The 24,039-nt window shown below is 42.1% G+C and overlaps 1 protein-coding gene across 1 annotated transcript in view; it reads left to right on the forward strand.

The window, feature by feature from the left end:
• LRRK1 (leucine rich repeat kinase 1) overlaps positions 1 to 24,039 on the forward strand; it is a 133,213-nt gene that overhangs the window by 49,614 nt on the left and 59,560 nt on the right. The window contains exons 4-6 of the mRNA XM_060617827.3: positions 5,851 to 6,022; positions 8,672 to 8,851; positions 9,277 to 9,425. Of these exons, the coding sequence (XP_060473810.2) occupies positions 5,851 to 6,022; positions 8,672 to 8,851; positions 9,277 to 9,425 (501 nt within the window). The remainder of the gene's footprint in view (positions 1 to 5,850; positions 6,023 to 8,671; positions 8,852 to 9,276; positions 9,426 to 24,039) is intronic.

The following is a 24,039-nucleotide window of genomic DNA, read 5'->3' on the forward strand; positions in this document are numbered from 1 at the left end:
TACAAACTATAACTCACCACTATAAAATACGTACATGATTTTAATAGCCCTTTAACTATTAAGGAAATTCAATTCACAAGTTAAAACCTCCTAAAAAGAAATCTATAAGGGGGCCTGGGTGGCTCAGTCAGGTAAGCAACAGACTTCGGGTCAGGTCATGATCTCATGGTTCATGGGTTCAAGCCCCACATTGAGCTCTGTGCTGACATGACAGCTCAGAGCCTGGAGCCTGCTTCAGATTCTGTGTGTGTGTCTCTCTCTGCCCCTCCCCTGCTCATGCTCTCTCTCTGTCTCTCAGAAACAAACATTTTAAAAAATTAAAAAAAAAAAAAAAAAAAGAAATCTATAGACCCAGATACCTTCATGGGAGAATTCTACCAAATGTTTAAAAAAGAATTAACACCAACTCTACGAATACTTTTCAACACTTCTATGAGTCCAATATACCTGATACCCAAACCAGACAAAGACAGTACAAAACAGAAAAGTACAGACTGAGCCATCATGAATATAGATGCAAAAATTCTTAACATATTACAAATAGATTTCAACAATATATGAAAAGAGTTAAACACCATGATCAAGTGGGATTTATTCTAGAGATACAAGACTAGTTCAGTAAAGTACTCAATAATCAGCCAATATAATCCTCCATATTAATAGACTGCTACAGACTGAATGTGTCCCCCCAAAATGCCTATGTTGAATAAAGTGATGGTGTTTGGAGTTGAGGCTTCTGGAAGGTGATTAGGTCATAACGCTGGAGCTCTTATGAATGGGGTTAGTGCTCTTATTAAATAGATCCCACAGACCTCCCTAGCCCTATTCTGCCATGTAAGACAGAAGAGATCAGTCACTAGGAGGAAGGCCCTCATCTGACCACATTGGCACCATAATCTCAAACATCCAGCCTCCAAAACTGTAAGAAATAAATTTTTGTTATTTTTCTGCCACTCAGTCTGTGGTATTTTGTTATATCAGTTTGAATGGATTAAGGCTTAAAGTGAAGAAGAAAAAATCACATTATCATATCACTTGATGCAGAAAAAACATTTGACTAAATTTAATACCCTCATGATAAAAACTCTTAGAAAATTAAGAATGGAGGGGAGCTTCCTCAGCCTGATGAATATCTACAGAAACCTACAACAAACTTCATACCTGATGGTGAAAGACTGATTTACCCCTAAATTGGGAATAAGACAAGGATATCTATTCTCAATAGATAGTTTTATTTGAGAATAATTATATAAAATTATATTCAATATATTACTGGGAGTTCTGGCCAATGCAGTTAAGACAAGAAAATGAAATAAAAGGCATACACATCTGAAAGAAAAATAAAACAATCTCTTTTTGCAGATGACATGACAGTCTACATAGAAAATCCAAAAAAGAAATTATCCATAAAAGAAAAAATTGACAAATTAACAACTTTTGCTTTGAGAAAGACCCTGTTAAGAGAGAGAAAAGATAAGCTACAGGCTTGGAGAAAATACTTGCAAATCACATATCTGACAAAGGACTCATCTCTGATTCATACATAAAAAATCTCCCAACATTCAACATAAAAGGCAAACAATCCAGTTAAGTAATGTAGGAAATAGATGAAGAAACATTTTGTTGAAGAGTATATACAAATGGCCAATAAATCCATGAGAAGATGTTCAACATCATTAACCATTAGGGAAATGCATATTAAGACACAATGAAATATAACTACATATTGATTAGAATGGCTAAAATTAAAAAAAATAGAATGCCAAATTCTGATGAGGATGTAGAGAAACTATCTCTCATTCATTATGGTGAGAATATTTCCATTCCGGAAAATAGTTTGGCAGTTTCTTTAAAAACAAAAACACATAGGGGCGCCTGGGTGGCTCAGTCAGTTAGGCGGCCAACTTCGGCTCAGGTCATGATCTTGCAGTCCGTGAGTTCTAGCCCCGCGTTGGGCTCTGTGCTGACGGCTCAGAGCCTGGAGCCTGCTTCATATTCTGTGTCTCCCTCTCTCTGACCCTCCCCTGTTCATGCTCTGTCTCTCCCTGTCTCGAAAATAAATAAACGTTAAAAAAAAAATTAAAAAAAAAAAAAAACAAAAAAACAAAAACAGACTTACATTATGACCCAGCAAGTGCACTCCTGAGCGTTTAACCTAGGGAAATGAAAACTTATGTGCGCGCAGAAATCTGTGCATGATTTGTTCTTAGCAGTTCTACTTGTAATAGGAACTAGATACTACATAAAACTCTTAGCAGATGAGTAGTTATACATACAATGGAATATAATATAAAAGTATACTACACATATATAAAATGTAATATATAGTATAAATATATTAAAATATAAATATACTAAGTAACACAAAGAAACTCTTTGAAATATGCAGCCATTCAGGTGGATCTCAAGGGCATTATGCTGAGCAGGATATTAAAAAAAAAACAATCTCAAAAGGTCACATTCTGTATGATTCCATTCGTATATAAACATTCTCAAAATGGCAAAATTATAGAGATGGAAGAGACATTTGTGGCTGCTGGGGTTAGTGATGGTGGAGGGCAGTAAGGTGAGTGTGACAGTAAAGTGGGGGAGGGGAGGCTGGAGAGACTGGTCTCACAATGGAGTAGTTCTGTATCTTTTTTTTTTTTAAGTTTTTTAGTGTTTATTTTTGAGAGAGAGTGGGGGGGGAGGGGCAAAGAGAGAGGGAGACACAGAATCTGAAGCAGGCTCCGGGCTCCAAGCTGTCAGCACAGATCTCGATGCAGGGCTCGAACCCACAAACCATGAGATCATGACCCAAGCCTAAGTCGGATGCTTAACCGGCTGAGCTACTCAGGCACCCCGGAGTAGTTCTGTATCTTGATCACAGTGGTGTTTGCACAAGTGCAGAATGATATACCCACATTGTACTAACATCAAATTACTGGGTTTGATCTTGAAGTACAGTTGTGTAAGGTGTCACCATTGGGGGAAACTGAGTTAAGGAAACATGGATGCTCCTCAAGACTGTCTTTGCAACTTCCAATGAGTGTCTACTTCAAAGCAAATAGAAAAAAAAAGAAAAATAAGTGAAGTCTAATTCCACTTTTATAACATTTAAAAACTGGCCAAGAATGAATCTGTGGTGTTAAAAGTCAGGATAGTGGTTATTCCAGGTAGGACAGTGACTAGAAGGGGGACTTTGGAGCACAGATAATCTTAGGTTCCGAGGTCTGGATGTCCATCACATGAATGTGCTCATTTGTAACAGTTCATGAAACTGAACACACAATTTGTGTCCTTTTCTGTAGGTGTGTTATATGCCAATAAAAGTTATAATGACTGCAGATGCCTGGGTGGCTCAGTCGGTTAAGCATTCGACTTCAGCTCAGGTCATGATCTCAAGGTTCATAAGTTCAAGCCCCGTGTCAGGCTCTGTGCTGACAGCTCAGAGCCTGGAGCCTGCTTTGGATTGTATGCCTCCCTCTGTCTGCCCCTTCCCTGCTCGTGCTCTCTCTTTTTGTCTCAAAAATAAATAAACATTAAAAAAAATTTTTTTTTTAAAGTTACAATGACTAAAGTAAAAAGAGTTTGGTTTCATGTGGGACTACCCATGTGTTGATATGGATGAACATGTTCTGGAAGGCTGTGTAAAAGCACTTTCCTTTGCAAAAAGGTCATTGGGAAGTAGAGGTATGGAGGGAGGCCTCCTTTTTTATTTTATACTTTTCTGTGCTATTTGAATTAAAATAAATACACGCTATAGAGCCTCTGCGCTGTCTCCAGCCAGAGTGCCAGCCCTGACCTTTCCTGCCTTCTGGTTCCTCTTGGCTTCAGGCTGACTCCTAGGAAATTACCACTTCATGAGGATGGGGCTTTTAAGCCTCCAACCCACTAGCGTCTAGACAGCTGTTGGTTGTGTGCAGTGAATCATTTAATCAATCCCTGTGGTTTTTCTCCCTAATGCAAGTGCTTTCCTGGAATGGCAGGCCTCCCGGGCCCCACCCCGGGCAGATTGGCAGGCCAGTGGGTTTTGCTTTTTCGGTCATATTGAATGAGTATGTCACGTCACCAGCTCATTCACTCTCCTTCAGAGCCCAGGCCTCCCTCCAGGTCCCACAGTTCCTGGGAAGTCTTGGGTAGAATGGGGAGAACATAGGTTTGGGGCTAGACAGACCCCAGTTCAAATCCTGGATAGTTCTGCAGACTGTAAATTCCCTCGCTGTGGGCAAGCCTTCATTTCCTCACCCACAGGATGGAAATACAGTGTGAAAATAAATAAAAGAAACCTCACTTAAACTGGAGTCTGGAAGCCCTGAAGGGGAGTTCTCACGCACTATCACTCACCTTCAGAAGCAAACCCTGCATTCTCCAAGGAGGCTTACTTACCACACCGCAGCTGGAGGAAGGAAGAATTTCTCCTTGCCCAGCAACAGCCCAGCCAATGGGAACTCAGTGAAACACCCTCCCAGCTTCTTCCTTTTTCCCTTGTAAAAGTAAGCCCCTCTCTTCTGTTCTCCAGACTTGGCTATGGTTCACTGTAGTTGGCTTGTCCTGAATTGCAATTCCTCTGCTATTCCCAAATAAACCCATTTTTCAGGTAAAATAAATGGCTCTTTACTTTTTAATTTTAAGTTTATTTATTTATTTTTGAGAGGTAAGGGGGAGGAGGAGCAGGAAGAGAGAGCATCCCAAGCTGTGAGAACAGAGCCTGACGTGGGGCTCTATCCCACAAACCGCAAGATCAATACCTGAGCCGAAATCCAGAGTCAGACACTTATCTGACTGAGCCACCCAGCCACCCCAGGCTCTTTTCTTTTTTTAAGATCAACAACAGATACAGTCCTCACAAGACTGTTATCGGGATGAAGTGTGACCATGTAAATAGGATGTTCAGTGCATGATAAGAGCTTAATATATCTGTCCCCATCCCTGGGATTCTGTTGACCCATCCCTGTCCATCTCACCCTACAGTGACTCCGAAAGCACAGGTTTCCTAACCTGTTCAGCAAGCAAAATGTGCTCTTTCATGCCGCGGATTGGTTCTGGCACCCTCAGTGCTCATCCCAGCTTCTTACACACAGTACGTCCTCAGTAAATGTCAGTGATGGCACAGACTGCCTCAGTTCCAATGTGGGTTCTGTGTGCACCTCCTTGAACACCGCTGATGCCCAAGTCCATGGGGAATAGTCAAGTTCCAGGAGGACTTCACGTTTCAGTAATGCAGTCACACCCTGCACATGCCAATCCAGCATTCTTTTGGCAGCCCCAGTGAGCCCATGAAAAGCCAAGGCCATTTTTATAGTCTTTGAAAGCCATTTTCTAGCTGTGTGATCACAGGCAAGCTACAAAACCCCTCTGAACCTCCATGTCCTTGTCCATGTATTAGTATCCTGCCTCAGATGGGGATATTCACATGGTCCCCATCCTCGTGAAGCTTATGGCAGCTTATGCTGTCCCAAAGAAACAGAATGGGAGCCACATTTATATCAAGTTGTCTAGCAGTCACATTCAAAAAGGAAATAGAAACAGATGAAATATTAACCGTATATTTTATTTAATCCAAATGTATTAAAGATCATTTCAACACGTGATCAATATAAAAATTATTGACGAGGTCGTCGACAGTTTTGGGCTGAGTCTTTGAAAATTGATTTTCAAAGCGTGATTTTATGCTCCCGGCTCCTCTCACTTTGCGTGAGCCCTCATTGCAAGTCCCCAACACCCACATGCGACCCATAGTGCCATCCCAGACAGCACAGCCCAGTCTTGCCCACGGACTTGGCGAGACATTTCGAGTTGATTCTCTTGGTACTTCCTAACAGCACCCAGCTCCCCAAAGTCCTATTGTTCCTGCTCTGTTTTGACCAGGGCCGGCTCCTGAGCATCTCAGCGGCCTATGGGGATCTGGAGACCGTCCGATACCTTCTCACCGAGAGACGGGTGGAGCTGCCCACGGAGCCCACCGATGACAACCCAGCTGTGGTGGCAGCGCATTTTGGGCACACTGACGTCGTGCAGGAATTGCTTGAATCTTTGCCAGGTAAATGCCAGGGTGTGAGTTTCTTGGCTACCTCTCAGGACACCCTCTTCTTAGGAATCAGATCGGCATTCGGGGGGGGGGGGAGGGGGAGGCGGGGGAGGGCTTCCCCTCCAAATGCTGGTTTCTTCACACTTTTAACTAAGCAGGAGCTCCAGAAATCTGGGGCATCAAACTGACAACCAAAGTCAAAGCTGCCTGCCAATGGCAACACCACATCCCACATCTCACTCCCTTTAGCTCAGGAGGTAAATGTTCTCATGCCATATTTGATAAGGAATGTGGATCTACATCCCTTTTTTAAAAAAATTGAAAGGTTATATTCTTTAAAGCAGTTTTAGATTTTCAGAAATACTGATTTGAAAGGACAGGGAATTTCCATATACCTCCCTGCAAAAAGTTCCCCTGCTATTTTTACTTTGTATCAGTGTCATACATTTGTTACAACTGAGGAACTTGAGAGACATGGAGACTTTCAAAAGGTGGTCCTGGCTCTTTCAGAGCTCCTGGTCAAGCCGAGGAAATCAAAACAGAACGGAGTAACTCCGTGCAGTGTAACTGTGCTGAGGTTGAAGTATTTACACAGTGGTCTGTGTAAATACACAGACGCGAAGGGAATGGCTTGTCTGGGCGCAGGACAGGGTCTTCATAAGGAGATGACATCTGAGCTGGGTTTTGCAGGGTGAGTAGGAGTTTAGTTGGGAGACAAGAGAAGGAAGGGCTGAGGTTGCCTACTTTTGCAGAGAAGGGGCCTGAGCATGGCTGGACCTGAGCATTGTTTTCAGCTGCTCTTGGGGCATCCTATCTTCAACTCAACTAGGGACAGAGTTGCTGAGGACTGAAGGAGTCTAGAGCATTGTTCTGGAACCTGCAGGAAGTGCAGAGATGGGCGGAACAGTGTGTGTGTGTCCCTGTGAATTCCCAAACTGGAGGGGAGGGCAGCCATTGTTAGGAGTAATGTAAGACCAGGAGACACACAAGACACAACTAGAGAACAAGGGAGGGTTTGAGAAGAGGAGATTCGAGGCTCGCAGGGGGTGGGTACATCATTATGTAATTTCTGGTCTCTGTAGCTGAGCAGAGATAGCACAAGGGAGGAAGAGGCCAGATGGAGACCAAAATGGGGCTCTCTCTGAGTATCACTGGATTGGGACTTCAGAAAATACATGTGGGGGTTTCATATGGTTCAGAAAGAACCCTTTGGTTTCATGTGTTTAAACCTTTTAGTTTTGCATGGCTTAATCCTTGACTTTGCCATTTACTGTGGGACATTTGGCAAGTTCCCAGACCTCTCTGAGCTTTGAGTTCCTCATTCGAAAATCATAGCTTTGAAATATAGCCTGATACAGCTTCCTAAGACTGGTGTACATCCATCCTCAACAGCAGTTAGCAGCATGATGACTGGATTTCTCATCTCTAGATATCCTGGCGGTAAATGAGTTAGGGATCCCTTGTCAATATGTGTTCAAATACCACCTCCTTTGAGTTGTTAATTCTAGTTACCAGAGGGAGAAGACGGGACATTTATTTACCATCTGCTGTAGCCCAGGCACTGCACCGGATGCCCTTTGTGCTGAATCTTCATTTCTTCCACCCCCTCCTCACCCCTATGTCCTGGTCAATTTCTTACCATGGAGGGGAGGGTCCCCATCTCCATGCTTGGGACCACTTTGGTTTCTAAGGACTTTCAGCCTCTGGAAATGAGACAATGTTATAGTGCACTTGGCAAGTGTCAATGTGGAAGATGAGATCATTTTTCCATGGCAGCTACATCTAAAAGGCATTGCATTCCTTTGAACTTGAAGATATTGTAACACTTTAGCCCACACTGTCTCTGTTCATTCAGTGGACTAAATGTTACTTCATTCGGGAATTAAGTAGGTGGTTCTTGCAGGGAGTAATTCTCAAAATTCTAGGCTGGATAGTTAGATCTATTTCTTTCATCACAGCTTTTTTCTTTTCATGTATGAAAGTAGTATATGTGTCTTACAGATATTTTCGAAATGCAGTAAAGTGTTAGTACTCTAAAAACATGATGACATATAATGAGTTAGAGTGTTTTGAGCCAGGCACTTGACATACATTATGTCATGCAACCCTCACGTTAAACTTGGGAGGGTGAGTGTTATTATTCCCATTTTAGCAATGGGTAAACTGAATCATGGAGAGGCAAAGAAATTTGTTTTAAGATTACACCGCTGAAATGTTTTAACCCTAAGCTGCCTGTCTACAAAGCCCGTGTCCCTGTATGTAATGCTATTGATGGGGATGGGGATGGGGAGAAGGATGAGGGGAATAATGGTCATAATCCCACTACCCAGAGTCAAAGCTGCAACACTGGGATGGTACCTTTTAGTCTTACTTCACACATACATTTTTTTTTTTTATTCAGTTATAATTACACTATATATGCTGTTTCAAATGCTGCTTTTTCTCCTTTGGCATTATGTGATGAGCAAGTGGGTTTATAATGATGTGGGAAAGTGTCCCATGCAATTCAGAGGGACTGTTCCAGAAAGCAGCATCAACCTGACAGAAGGCACTTTCAGCTAGAGACAGGCCAGCTCTATCAATGGTCCAAGGGGACATGGGAGTGGGAAAAACCAGAACCCTTCAGTGACACTTTCCCTTTGTCCTGTCATCTCCTCCCAGGTGCCTGCAGCCCCCAGAGGCTGCTGAACTGGATGCTGGCCTTGGCTTGCCAAAGAGGGCATCTGGGGGTGGTGAAGCTCCTGGTCCTGACACACGGGGCCGACCCGGAAAGCTACGCTGTCAGGAAGAACGAGTTTCCTGTCATTGTGCGCTTGCCCCTCTATGCAGCCATCAAGTCAGGTGGGTCCCCCAGCCAATCCTGCCCATGGGAAGCCTCAAAGTTTCCAGATGTGGGATGGTGGCTTCACCCTCACTTATAGCTCTTAAAGAGCCTGTATGGAGACATTTGAAAATTCCATTATTTGCCTCTTTTTCAAGATGTCTGCACCTTCCCTCATTTGCCCCACTCACCCCTGCAAGGGGATTTCAGTGACAGGGACCAACTGTGGCAAATGGGACTGTAGTAGGAGGCACACCACAGGTCAGGGTCCCACAAAAAGTCTCTCACTAACAGGAATTTGACGCCTCAAGGGAAGTAGTAGAGGAGCTCTACCAGCACAACTACCCTTTGCGTTCCCATTTCACATATTAGCGTCTGCCATTTTGGACAGCTGTGCCACACTCTACATATGAATGACCTTAGCTTCCCATTTTCTGTCCTTTAGGAAATGAAGACATCGCCATATTCCTGCTTCGGCATGGGGCCTTCTTCTGTTCCTACATCTTATTGGACAGTCCTGACCCCAGCAAACATCTCCTCAGGAAGTACTTCATTGAGGCTAGCACCTTGTCCAGCAACTGTCCGGGAAAAATGGTGAGTTGTCCCTGCCTATGGATGAATGGATAAAGAAGAAGTGGTACATATATATGATCGGATACTTTTCAGTCACAAGAAAGAGGGACATCCTGCCATTTTCAACTAGATGGATAGACTTTGAGGACATTGTGCTAAATGAAATGAGTCAGACGCAGAAAGGCAAATACTGTATGTTGTTATTTATGTGAGGAATCAGAAAAAGCCAAACTCATAGAAACTCAGAGTAGATGCTTTGCCGGGAGCTGGAGGGTGCAGAAAATGCGGAGATGTTGGTCACACTGTATAAACTTCACTTATAAGACAAAGAAGTTCTGCAGATCTAATATACAGCTTTGTGATTACAGTTAATAATACTGTATCATATACTTGAAAGTTGCTGAAAGAGTAAATTCTAAATGTTCCACCCCAGAAAAGAAATGATGATTAGGTGACATGATACAGGTGTCAGTTAACACTATGGTGGTAATCATTTTGCAACATATAAGTGTATTAAGTCAAGTTGTACACCTTCAACTTACCCAATATTATATGTCAATTATATCTGAATTAAACTGGAAAAACATGCAGAATGTTGTTTTAGTTAGTTTTCCATTGTAATAACAAAAAATCATGTTGCGTTACTTCCATTATCATCAATTTGGCTTTTTATTTTTTTTTAATGTTTATTTATTTATTTTGAGAGAGAGAGAGAGAGAGAGAGAGAACAAGTAGGGGAGGGGCAGAGAGAATCCCAAGTGGGCTCCACACTGACAGTGCGGAGCCCAACTGGGGGCTCGATCCCACGAACCATAAGACCATGACCTGAACTGAAATCAAGGGTTGGATGCTTAACTGACTGAGCCACCCAGGTGCCCCCAATTTGGCTTTTTAAATCTAGCACTCTAGATCAGTCAATGTGGCTAAAAGCCATTCTTTTAAATACATGCCTGAGATGCTTAGGTGGCAGTTAAGGTCAGTTAAGGTCAGTTAAGGTCAGTTAAGCATCTGACTCTTGATATTGGCGCAGGTCATGATCTCACAATTTGTGAGATCAGGTACCACATCAGGCTCTGTGCGGACAGTGCAGAGCCTGCTTGAGATTCTCTCTCTCTCTCTGCCCCTCCCCCACTCTCTCTGTCTCTCTCTCTCTCTCTCTCAAAATAAATACATAAATAAGCATACATAAATAAATAATCAAACAAACAAATAAATAAATGTATCGAGTAAATGCAGCTTAGTTGCCTCCGCCCTTTTCCTGTTGGTGGACATTTGGGTTATTTCTCGGTTTTGCCCCTTGTAATACAGCCTGGTTTTCTAGGATATTTGCTTCTGTAGATCTAAATCCTAAAAGTGGATCACTTTCTCAAAAACCTATGGGGATTCACACTTTCACCAACATTATATGGGCAATCTCTGTTCCCTTGGCTCTAGATATCCAGAAGCCTTTTAATTTTCATCGGTCTGTTGGATGAAAATGTGAGCTCCTTGTTTTTTTGTTTGTGTGTGTTAATTTTTTTAATGTTTATTTACTTTTGAGAGAGAGAGACAGAGCATGAGCAGGGGAGGGGCAGAGAGAGAAGGGACACAGACTGTGAAGCAGGCTCCAGGCTCTGAGCTGTCAGCACAGAGCCTGTCGTGGGGCTTGAAATCACAGACCATGAGACCATGACCTGAGCCGAAGTCAGATGCTTTACTGACTGAGCCACCCAGGTGCCCCTGAGAGCTCCTTGTTTTACTGGCCACGCTATTATTATTAACAATATCAAACATCTTGTCATATCTTTATGAACTATTTGCATTTCCCCTCATTCACATTAGTTGCTTGTTACTATTTGTTGATTATTTTCCTAAAGGGTTGGTCATCTCTTCTCATCTTGGAGGACCTTTTGTATATCAGATTTTAAACGTTTTTTAATCATACATATTGCCAATATTTTCTCCAATTCCTTATTTTTCTTTTTTGTCTGTTATCTTTTGTGATAACAAAGATACAAGAATATGTAATCAGGTATGTCTTTTTCTTATGGCATCTGGGTTATATAAGAAAGTCATTCCCACCTCAATTTTATATAAATATTCTCCTCCTGGGGTATCTTGTAATATTTTTATTCTTTTATTTTTTATATTTTAAGCTTTAATTTTTGTGATATGTATTTGTATGTGTGGTATGAGGGAGGGAATCTAGCTTTCACCTTTGCTAGATGGATGTTCAGTTATTCCAGCACAATCTTTTAAATAGAACTTCCTTTTCCTTCTGAATTGAGATGTCACCATGGCTATTTTCCCCAGGATCTATCTGTATGGATTTTGGGATTCTCTGTACTGGTCCACTGGCCTGTTAATCTATTTCTAGGTAAATGCCATACTTTTTTGATAATAGACATTTTTTTTTTTTTAGTCTTACAGCCTATTAATGCATATTTTCTACTTGCTATTTGGGTTTTTTCTTTGAAAATATATTGACTGTTATTACACATTTGTTCTTCCATTTTGTGCATTTCCAGCAATGACTCTGTGTAGCTTTTATGTTCTTTAATGAGATTTTGAATTTTATTTTATATTTTTATTTTTCATACTTTAAAAAAATTTTATAGTTTTATTCATAAAGAACCTGGACCTGTCTTGTTTATTGCTTTTCCCACTATTTGAATAAAATACAATTCTTTTCCATGTCTGTTTTCAACCTGATGTTACTGATATGGAGGAAAGCTCTTTTGTTTATTTATGTTTAATCCAGTCCCTTTACCAACTTCTCTTATTAATTCTAAGTTTTTAGAAGAGTTCTTGAAACTTTTAGGCATGTGATTAAGTTATCTGAAAATTCCAAATAGGTTTGTCTCTCCTTCTCTAATATTTATATAATGCATTTTATTTCATGTCCTGTGGTATCACTAGAAATGTCAAAAGTTGAATCATCATGATAGAGATGCATCTCTCTTGTTCCTGATTTTAAAGGTCTTGTCCTGAGCAATCTATAGGCATTTGCTGTAGATTTTTGGTATATAGACTGTTGTTATATTTGGGTAGTTTCCATATCTTTTTTTCTGCTTAAGAGTTTTTATTATAAGGGAAGATTGTGGGATTTTGTCAAATTCCTTTTTGGAATTTTTGGCAGCTATTGATACATTCATGAAACTTTTCTACTTTAATTTGTTGATGTAACAAAGGATGATGATAAATTTCCCTTTTCATTTATGATGTTGGACAGTTTTACTTTACTTTTTCTCTTTTAAACTTAGGGGCGCCTGGGTGGCTCAGTCGGTTGGGCGTCCAACTTTGGCTCAGTCATGATCTCGCGGTCCGTGAGTTCGAGCCCCACATCGGGCTCTGGGCTGACAGCTCAGAGCGTGGAGCCTGTTTCGGATTCTGTGCCTCCCTCTCTCTGTGACCCTCCCCTGCTCATGCTCTGTCTCTATCTGTCTCAAAACTAAATAAATGTTAAAAAAAAAAAAAAAATTAAACTTAATCAGACCAGCCAGGGATTTATATGTTTTAGTGGTTTTGTCAAAGGACTTGCTAGATTTATGTATGTATGTATGTATGTATGTATGTATGTATGTATGTATTTAATGGTTTGTTTGTTTCTTATTAATTTTATCTTTATACTGAAATCATCACATCTCCCTCTTTGAATACTGAGTGTTTGTCTTTGAGTATTTTGGGTATTGCGGTGTGAGATTTCCTGGGCTAATCCAGGCTCCAGACTTCACTGCTCTAGGACCTTCATATGGTAACTTTACTTCTCTGTTTTGTTTCCTTATCTGAAAGATAAGAAAGATAAAGAGAGATAAAGTATCTGTCTCAGAGGGATGCTTGACAGTTAAATGTGGTAATATTTGTAACATTCTAAAAACAATGCCTGGCACATGATAAGTACCTAATAGAAAATAGCTATTATTATTGGAGTTCTTTTTTAGATTTACTAAGTTAAATACTTCAGTCTTTTTTTCCCCCTAATTTTAGCTTGTCATTTGCATTATTCAAATATTTTGTGTGCTATCAATTTGTGCTGGCTTTCTTTATCAGAATCTGAAATATACACATGGATGTACACATAAACATTTATAAAATACATGTTTATGTATTATGTGTATATATGTATTTCCTGCTTCTGATTTTTTTTTCTACCTTGTCACATGGTTCTATAAGTTTTTGCTTCATATGCCTGGTTTATGGCTTTAGGACCCATTTTGACTTATTTCATTATGTCAAATAACCGCTTTAATCCTGTTCATGCTTCTATCATTAAAATTGGGATTGTCTGCTCTTCACATGGCCCCAGGACATTATTTTTTTTTTTTTTGAATCAACCTTTTATAAGTTTTCCCAGACATTTATCTTCAGTTTTTTGATTGTCTTAGGTGTATTTTATAAACAGCATTTAGTTTTTAATCCCATCTGAGAGTGTGTCTTTCAGGAATCCACTCAATTCACATTTATGTGGTACCTGTCATACTGACTTATTACTCCCATCTTTTTATATTCTATTCATCGCTATTTCCTTTTAACTGGTCCCTTATTTGCTGGTTTTGTAGTTTTTAAAGAATACCAGGGGTGCCTGGCTGGCTCAGTCATTAGAGCATGCAACTTTTGATCTTGGGGTTGTGAGCTCCAGCCCCACACTGGGTGTAGAGATTATGTAAAAATAAAATTTTTGAAAATAAATAAATAACATAAAGAATACCAATATTCTTATCAATAGTAAATGTACAATAAATGTTAAAGATTAACCTCATGTTGTAAAGGAAATAGTCACCATCCAGCCTCTACCTTTATATTGTCCTTGGTGTTTTTCCCAACACCTTCTTACCCTATTTGATCCCTACAACACCTTGGTATGAACTGCAGGGATATAATCTGTTTTCCAGATGAAAATATTATGGTTTAGAGACATTCTGTTACTTGTCCAAGGACAGCAAATACTAAGCAGTAATACTCAGACCAGAACCTGAGTCTTCTGAACTCAGGGCTTTTCCCATTTCTTGATTCCTGAACTGTACCTTCCAAGTTCATCAGCGGTTATCATATTTCTCTGTACATGGACTCCCTGGGAACTTCTAAGAATCCCAGTGCTCCTGTCATACCCTACACTGATTGAATCTGAATCATGGGTGGGACCTGCATCAGTTTAGTGTAAAACATTCCCCAGGTGATTCCAGTGTGCCCCCAAGCTTGAGAGCCAGTGACTTTGATTTTCTTGGCTAAAGGTTAAAAGCAGAAATGGTTGGCATCTATATCTGCCATCTTTTCCAGGGTAAATCCTGCTACGTTTGCCAAGATAGTCATAGAGCATAAAAGTCATTATTGCGTGTTAGAAGGAGTAGACAAAGAAAAGACAATGTTACTTTTCTTCTCCGTGGCCCAGAAGAGAAAATGAACTTTACAGTGCAGACTGAGTCATAAGGATTTTTTGGGCTTCCCCAAAACAGGTGGTATTTTGATTATTCACGTGAATTTCAAAGGCAAGTGCCTTTGTGTCTGGCAGTGGGTGTGTCGGGCTGCCTGTGATCTCTAACCTATGATAGCACATTCCTTCCGTGCTTCTGGCAGAGGAAAGGGAGGCAGGCACAGTCCAGAGGGACCCAGCAATCAGGAAGGATGACTCAGGAGCCAGAGGTGAGTGCTGCTAACTTTCCAGGTGAGCAGTGGGTCTGAACTGGCATTTTGGGCTCAGAATATTAGGCAAGAGCCGTCGTTACAAGGGTGCTTTGCTGCCATGGATGCACGGCCTGAAAACTACCTTGCCTTTGCTGGTGTTTGTGGCAGTGACCTTGCAGAAGTAGTCCTCTTGTTTTCTGTGCCTTTATGCTCTGCCTCCTCCACCAGCTGGTGGGTATTTTGTGTATAATCACTGCCTCTGTGGAAGCCAGAGCCAGTGAAGGTTCAGAGCCTTCCTGCATGCCTTCGGGTCAGACTGCCAGAACCTGCTTCTGCCCACAAATGGGGAAGTGCAGAAAAGTCCACATTGATTTTCCACTGGCAACAGCAGGTTGCTTAGGTTGTGTTGGTGTTTGGCGAGGAAGGTCCCAGAACCCCCACCACGTGGTCTGGACATACTTTTAGAAGAGCAAACACAAAGCCAAGTCGGACCTGGCCGGAGCTGTTTCCTGGCTCTGGTTTGCTGGCCCCCCTCTTGAAAGCTGCCAAACCCTTGCCTGAAAGTTTAACGAGACGGCCTGTGTTCATGGCAGAGGTCCTGTCAATGTTTGCTTTGTTGCCATGAGAAATAGCAACATTTGGCATCCCAGAAAGGAACAGGAAAACTCAGAAATGCCAGGAAAGGCCTGAGCAGGTCCTGGAATAGCCATGATGTTTGTCTCCATTCAAGCAGTTAGCAGGCCTGGCAATAGGGCTTTCTGGGGCTGCTCTGAGTATTGCAAGTAGACAAGAACTGGAATTAATCTTGAGGCAACCCAATGGAGAAATTGTTAATTTCCTTCTAAAAGTCTCTAATGGTTTTAAATTGGGCAGCTCGCCTAGAGAGGAACATTGGTTATCATTTACCATCATCATCATCTTCATCATCATCATCACTTTTTGGATCAGCTCTGGCTTATGTGCCTTAAAAATTCCTGGTGGCCCACCATTCAGATGCCTGTGTCTGTGCCCAGGAACAAACGTTCTGGCTGCACATTTTCCGAGCTGAAGCAGCTCTTCTCCATCCACGTGATCTGGGGCGGGAGGGGTAGGGGTAGGGGTGGTGTCCAAGGATTTGTGTTTGCAGGATGCTCAGAAAGGATAGGAAGCAGCAAATATGGCCTCTTGGCTGTTGCTGGGGCCTTCATGAGTGGCTGACGGATTGACTGACAGGTCGGGCGAGAGCACCTGAAATCCCATGGGAAAGCAGCCTTTTCTTTCTTCTTTTTTTTTAATGTTTATTTATTTTTGAGAGAGAGAGCGAGACAGTGTGAGTGGGGGAGGGGCAGAGACAGAGGGAGACACAGAATCCAAAGCAGGCTCCAGGCTCCAAGCTGTCTGCACAGAGCCCAATGAGGGGCTCAAACCCACGAACCGTGAGATCATGATCCAAGCTGAAGTCGGAAGTTTAACCAACTGAGCCACCCAGATGCTCCATGCAAGAAGCCTTTTCTGAGGGACACTGAGTCCTCTGGGGAACACCCTTGTCTTGGGTTAGGCCTACTGCTTGATGCAAAGAGTTTTTATTCAAGAGCTTTATGCTCTCCAGGGGCATCTGGGTGGCTCAGTCAGTTAAGCATCCGACTTTGGTTCAGGTCATGATCTACCGGTTCATGAGTTTGAGCCCCACGTTGGGCTCTGTGCTGACAGCTCAGAGCCTGGAGCCTGCTTCAGATTCTGTGTCTCCCTCTCTCTCTGCTCCTCCCCCACTCTCTCTCTCTCTCTCTCTCTCTCTCTCTCTCTCTCAAAAATAAGTATTAAAAAAAAAGAGTTTTATGCTTTCCAGAGTATTTCGACGTATGCACATTCCCACCTTCTTAGACCCTCACACCCTCCTCACAGCTGGCAGTGTAACAGGTGTAGGAACTGGTGTCCCCAGAATTCAGTCTCTGGAGCAGCAGCACCCCAGCGGGTAGGAGGCGGCTCTGGGAGCAGACTCACCACCCAGGGCCTGCCCTTCTCACCACTTGCTTGTGTGAGAGGAAGAGAAAGCCTTTCACCAGCCCCTCGAAAAGTCACAAACTCAGACCTCAGGACTGTTGCGGCCTCTGTCCATCAATTCGACCTTTCTTGTGCTTTCGTGAGGAATTTAGCTGATGATTCTACACGTGTCTGTTTTCTCCAGTTTCCAAATACTGAATCTTTCCCTGCCCTCATGCCTTCCTTCTCCGGACGATTTCTGGCTATACCATCCATGCTGTTAGTTCTTCTTAGAACTTGAAATAGGGTAGTGAGGTTATACAGTAGAGGAAGTGAGCAAGGACACAGGATAACCTTTCAAGGAGGCTTTCGTTACAGACTTCCTCCCAGATCTTAAACCATGATATGAAACAGCAGTGAAAGAAACCACTTGTATTTAGTTAAAATGAAGAAACTGATGAATAAAACAGAGATGCAGAAATATTAAAACTATGATTTGAGCTTAAATGACAAACTGGAAAACACAGTAAGGGAAGAGTGCAAAGAAACAGTATCAGATGTGGTTGCTATGGTGGGTATCAGTATATAGACAATTACATCTGTAGCGATGCAAATACACTTCAGACAGGTGAGTTAAACACTGGAAACCCATCAGAATATATTTTTAAAAGGGCATTTATCCCAGTTGTGAAAGAGAGATGATTACATTACCAAGTTTTTTACAAATATAAAGGTACATCGCCAGAAATCAGATGAGTGATTTATATATTAAAGCCAAACACTTATAGGAAAATATAATTTTGAAAAGAAATATAAAAAAGAGAGCAATAGAAGATTTTTGAAAAAAAAAACTGACCAAAACTTAAATTCAAAATAGATCATTGGTAGAATGTACATGGCAGGCGATAACTGAATTTAATTCAGCCAGTGTTTATAGATCACCTGCTACGTGCTCGGGACTCAGGGGTAACCAAGCCAGAACCATGGCCCTTACCACCACATTGCTCATAAATTCTGTTGAGTAAGAAATTGAGAGAAATTAAGGATTAATTTACATATAAGAAAACACAGGCAGCAAATCATGGCATGGATACATACATAAATTCAATGATAATTATAGAAAGTTGAATTAAAGCAACTTAAAAGAACTGGCAGAAACCTGTTAAACTAGCAAAAATAAATATTAATGCTGAGTAAGACACTTGGCGGGGTCATAGAGAAATAGGCACACCAAGGCCTTACTGCTGGCACTGTAAATCTGTTCCGTATGTGTGCAAAGTTATTGGCATCATGTGACAAAACCCATAAAACTCTTTCTCCCAGTGAACTGTTCTGAATTTGTCATTTCCTTTCTGAGAGATACCTCTAGGACATAATTTAAAAGGAAAAAAAGCTATTCCCACAAACGTGGTCAACACCCTGCTATTTATAATAAGAAGAAATTAGGGGAAGGGAAAAAAACGTCCAGCAGCAGGCGAAATTGTACCATTCGTGCAGGGTGGATACCACATAGCCAGGAAGAAGCATGCCTGTCTCCCCAGCACTTAGCACACACTGTTCCTTGACCCTAGGACACCCTTCAAATCGTAACCCCCACACGACATCCTCAGGAAAGCTTCCTTGATCCACAGGCCTGGTCAGATCCCCTTATATCTCTCAGAGCTTCCTGTCCATTGTATTCACAGCACTTAACAAGGTTTGAGATTGTCTGGAGGACATTATTGTATAATGTCAGCTCTCCCATCTGACTGGAAGCTTCTCAAAAGCAGGGGAGTTAGCCAATTTGCTTTGTGTTTGACCCCCAGTGTAGGGCCTGGGAAAGATGAACAGATGGTTGCATGCGTGAATGGATGGATGGATGGACAGATGGATGGATGGATAGATGGACGGATGGATGGATGGATGGATGGATGGATGGATGGATGGATGAAATTTTATAGATGCAGTAACCTCCCATTTACATAAGACTTCATAGCTGACAACTTTGGCAGACGTTCTGCTTTATTCCCCTATACAGTCCTGGAAGGTAGAAATTTTTGTCTTTGTTTAAAAGTTGAGGAAGGGACGCCTGGGTGACCCAGTCAGTTAAGCCTCCAACTTCAGCTCAGGTCACGATCTCTTGGCTCGTGAGTTCGAGCCCCGCATCGGGCTCTGTGCTGACATCTCGGAGCCTGGAGCCTGCTTTGGATTCTGTGTCTCCCTCCCTCTCTGCCCCCTCCCCTACTTGTGCTCTGTCTCCTTCTGTCTCTCAAAAATAAATAAATGTTAAAAGAAAAATTTTAAGTTGAAGAAGCAAAGGTTTGCTCAATAATAAGCTAAATAGTTTAGTTAACTGCAGACATTTTATTTCTTGTGTTTCCCCCCGCCCCGCCCCTTCTCAAATAGATGTTGGCAAAATTAACTTGGAACTAGTGATGGAATATTTCTTGTAAGCTTCCCATTTTTAAAAGGAATGACTGAAATACTACAGGGGAAAAAAAAAACACACAGTGAATGTTTAAAGAAAAAAAAAAAGCCCTTCTCTTTATTTTAAAAAAATTTAGTGAAGAAAAAGTGATAAATTTTATTAAACACTTTTTGGCGTTCAGATACTCTTAACTATGAAGAACAAACTGAGGGTTACCAGAGGGGAGGTGACTGGGTGGATGGGTGAAGTAGGTGATGGGGATTGAGGGGTGCACTTGTCCTGATGTGCTCTGAGTAATATACAGAATTGCCGAATCACTGTATTGTAGACCTGAACTGATATAACACTGTACGTTAGCTACATTGGAATTTTAAAAAATTAATAAAAAAATAAAAGTTAAAACTTTGGGATAAAATACTAAAAAAGACACATACTGAATTAGGAAACTTTGGGCAGTGAGCCACTAGTTATTTTCCTTATTTGTTTGTCTTATGTACATGATTTTGTTTTTTCTCTGTTTATGTCACTTTGAGAATTTCTATCTTTGAAAGTGAATCTGCAATTTCAACATCTTTATTTGGTTTGTTACCTGTGGCCAAGGACAACACCTTCCATAACTTAAACATTGTTTTTACACGGTTGTCAGATGATCATTTTCATTCTCAGATTATTAAAAGTACATTTAAACTTTTTTTTATTTAATCTTTTGTTATTGACTTTATTATTATTATTTCAAAGACCCTTGAATTCGCTTTATTTACCTTGGCTTTATTATCTTCCTTGTCTTCACTTCATTCTGGTTTTTCTGTGCTTAATCTATTTGTTCTAATTTTCCTGTTTTTCTACGCTTAGTCTAATTGATCTAATTTTCCTGTTTTCTTTTAGCTTTCTAACTTGGGTGGGGCTGGTTTACAATGTTTTACTTTTTCTTTTTGCAATTCTGATCAGAGTTGTGCATTTTCTTTTTCATTACTTCTAATGTTTTTGTTGTTCTAAAAATAGATTCTGTTGTGACTTGGTTTCTCTCTGCCACACACGCATTACTTAAAAGGGTGTGTTTTCATGTTCAAAGAATTGGCCACCTTCTAATCCTGCCTCCATCCTTGGTTCTACCTGTACTTTGCCGTGGTCTTGAGATAAGATACTATCTTCTGTCTCAAGAGATGTTTGCCTCTCCCTGCTCCCTTTTTTCCTTTTCCTTTTTCCTATTTACTTTTCCTTCACACTCAGAATTTAATCAGTAAATGTGCACCTTCCTATTTGAACACAAAACTCATTCTCCTGCCTCCTACCATTGGTGTCTCCCATTTTTATGGCGGTGTGTACCTGTAGAATTCCTCGCTTCATTTTTTGCTTAGTGGATCTGTCCTAGTCTGCTGGTACTTTTCTTCAATTTTCATTAGTTTTTCTTTTCCCTTTTGCCCTGGGTTGGACCACAAAGACTTAGCATGGCTGTTTTTTGGGGTGGGGGTTGTTCGGGTATCTTTATTACTCTCAGGAAGCCTTGGTTATTTCTCGTCATGCCTTTGAAACAGTGTCAGCTTTTCCACGGCCATGGGAACATGGCGGTATGGTAGGATGGGACCAGACAGAGCACTGGGCACCTGCATCGCCATCCTGGTTCTGTTACCTTTGAGCAGATTGTCTCCCTGAGCTTCTTTACGGACAAATGGTGCCTGACCTTACAAGGTTACTGTGAGAGTCAGCCAAAAGAGTGGGCAGGAAAGTCGGTACGTGCATCGCAGAGAGTCACCAAGAATGTGTCATCCTGTGATCCTAGCTCGACTTCCAGACGGTTTCCCTACAGTCTGACCTTGAGTGTGCCCATGGAGGCAGCAGACAGTTCCGTGTATACTGTTGAACATGCCATCATTGGTTTGCTTGTAAGTTATTTTGGTACTTCTGTGTCCCATTGATCTGGTTTCTATGGTAATATTTCCTTGTGTTTGTTTGTCTTGAATGATATTGGCAGCGAACCACTATACTAATTCTGATATTGCAGCATTTTGAGCAGACATGCTTTTTCAGAACAGATTACATTGTTTTTCCTCAGTCATTTCATTAACTGCCTCATAAAATTAATCTTCCTCCTGAGTTTGAAAAGAAGGCTGACCTCCCCTTTCTCTTTATCTGTCCCTTCCTTTACTCCCTGTAGTTATTCTCAGGTCCCTTTTGAAACGCTCCTTTACACTATGGAGCCCTCCCAGGCTTTTTGCTAATTTCATGACCGATCTTGCTGTCCTTTCCCTTACCTTTTTATCATATTTCTAATCTACTTATCTCAATAGGCATCCTTTTGGACTTCAAGAATCTCTGTTTCTTTGTTTTCCTTTTTTAATGTGTGGGCCTCTGTTGATGGGATGTTCCAAGATCTCAGGTCTTGACTTCTGTAGTCTTCGTTTCACTTGTTATCTTCTATATCACTGCTACCGTAACAAAGTACCAAAAACTGGTTGTTGAGAAATGTGTTGTCTCAAGTTCTGAAGGTCAGAAGTCTGACATCAAGATGTCAGCAGCAGGACTATGTTCCCTCTCGGCTCCAGGGGAGGGTCCTTCCTTGCCTCTTCCTAACTTCTGGTGGTAGCTGGCAGTCTGCGACTTTCCTTGGCTTGTAAACCCGTCACCCAAGAAACGTGCCATTTTCCCCTGCACGTCTTTGCACCGTCCTCTCTCTGCATGTATCTGCCTTTGTGACTCAGTCTCCCCTTTTCAGAAGGACACCAGTCAGTCATATTAGATGAGGACCCGCCTTAATAACCTCATTCTAACTTAATTATCTCTGTAAAGACCCTGTTTCCAATGAAGCTCACGTTTGGAGGTACTGGGGATTGGGGCTTCAACGTATCTTTTATGGGGAACGCAGTTCAGCTCATAACACCATCCTTGTGGCCGCCGCTCTGTTGCCCTTGACCTGGGTCCACCACTTGTGCCCACTTTGTGTGCATGGGCAGACATCCAGTGTCCTGCTCATCTTTACATGCTGAATGTTCCCTCTCTTCTCGAGAGCCCTACACTCTGGCAGGGACTTGAGCGGCAGGGGTTTGGAAGGTCTCACATGGAGCGTTCCTCCTGGGGATGACGAGGCAGGCACAGACGGTTCTTATGTGTCATAGCCCTCACGCGCACGAGGAGGCTGGGACAGAGCTGTCGTCCCCAACATGCTGGTCCTCTGTCCAGCCAAACCCTTGTCATCCATGACCTCCTCTCACAGTCCGGCTTCCCAGAGAACATTTGCAGGCATCTTCACTTTTAGGGTTTCTTTGGGTTTATTCCTCAAGCTTTTTAGCAATTCAGTTCTGTTTAGATTAGACCCATTGGTTTTGTGGCCTCCGCAGCGGTCTGGTTGCCCTGACTGCTCCTTTCCCTATCAGAAAGTTGTTCCTGTCTTTCTGGCTGATTCAACAAGGAGAAGACCCCTCTGCCATCATCCCAGGAATTTTCGCTTAATCATAGAAAGAAGGGCTTGAGTTTTATGTTGGCCAAGGATTCACAAATACATTTTAGAAGATTCTATTTATCCTGCATCCCCTTTTATTTCTTTTTAAGTTTATTTATTTATTTTGGGGCGGGGGGGGGGAACCATGTGTGAGCATGGGAGGGGCAGAGAGAAATGGAGGGAGAGAATCCCAAGGACGCTTCACACTGTCAGTGCAGAGTCCAACGTGGGGCTCGAACTCACAAACTATGAGATCATGACCTGAGCTGAAATCAAGACTCAGACGCTTAACCGTCAGAGCCACCCACGTGCCCCTCCCCCATCCCCTTTTAACATGTACGTCTTGATTGAATAGACTAATTCAAGAAGCTGCCTTTTTGTATCATTCCCTAGTGTCATGGAGCTCCAGTCGATTACCTCAAGGGATTTATAGTCTCTAGGAGGGAAGATTCTTACACAGTTAACCATAGGCCGCAGGTCAAATGCTGACCAACTGGGAGGAATGATGAATTGGCAAGACAGGGAGAAGAGGTACGAATTCTGCTCTGTGGGCCCCCCGCAGAGACAAGTAACGATGTAACATCGAACCTCTACTCTAGTGAGGCTGCTCTCCACCTAACCAATGACAGAGGCCCTCAGCGCAACCCCCCACCCCCACCCCACCAACCTGCAACTGTCAACGTTAAAAACCAGGCTGAAAGCTTTGTAGACCACAGCCCTCCACTTACCAATTATTTTTCTTCCACCAATAAAGGTTGCACTGACATAAAAGCAACCATAAGTGAAGTCATTGTGGTCCACTGGCTCTCTCACCGTGACATTTTGTGTCCGGTGGCTTTAAGAAGGATTGTATAAAGGCAGGTAACTGGACCGCAGCCTCCACTACGGGACAAGGAGGTTTTTCATACACACAGAAGCACCCCAAACATCACTATCCGTATTGAGCCATGCCCTTACATACACCTAGTCCTTCTTGATTCGATTCTAATCACTACCACTGTCCCAGGAAATATGTTTCTAAGCCATCACACTGTGCCTCCTGGAAGAGTAGTACTTCCTTCTCTTTGGCCCGAAATTTAAAGGGCTCGTGATTGAGGACAAACAGGAACACGTATCTGTCTGTTTGCTCTGGAGTGGGGGTGCCTTAACCACAGTGCTGGTGAATTGGGGGGGGGGGGTCTCCGCATCCAGCTGTCTTTGATTTTGCGATTCCGCGTGCATGGATTTCATTA

Source organism: Panthera onca, chromosome B3, assembly GCF_046562875.1.
Source record: "Panthera onca isolate mPanOnc1 chromosome B3, mPanOnc1 haplotype 2, whole genome shotgun sequence".
Taxonomy (NCBI): Eukaryota; Metazoa; Chordata; class Mammalia; order Carnivora; family Felidae; genus Panthera; species Panthera onca.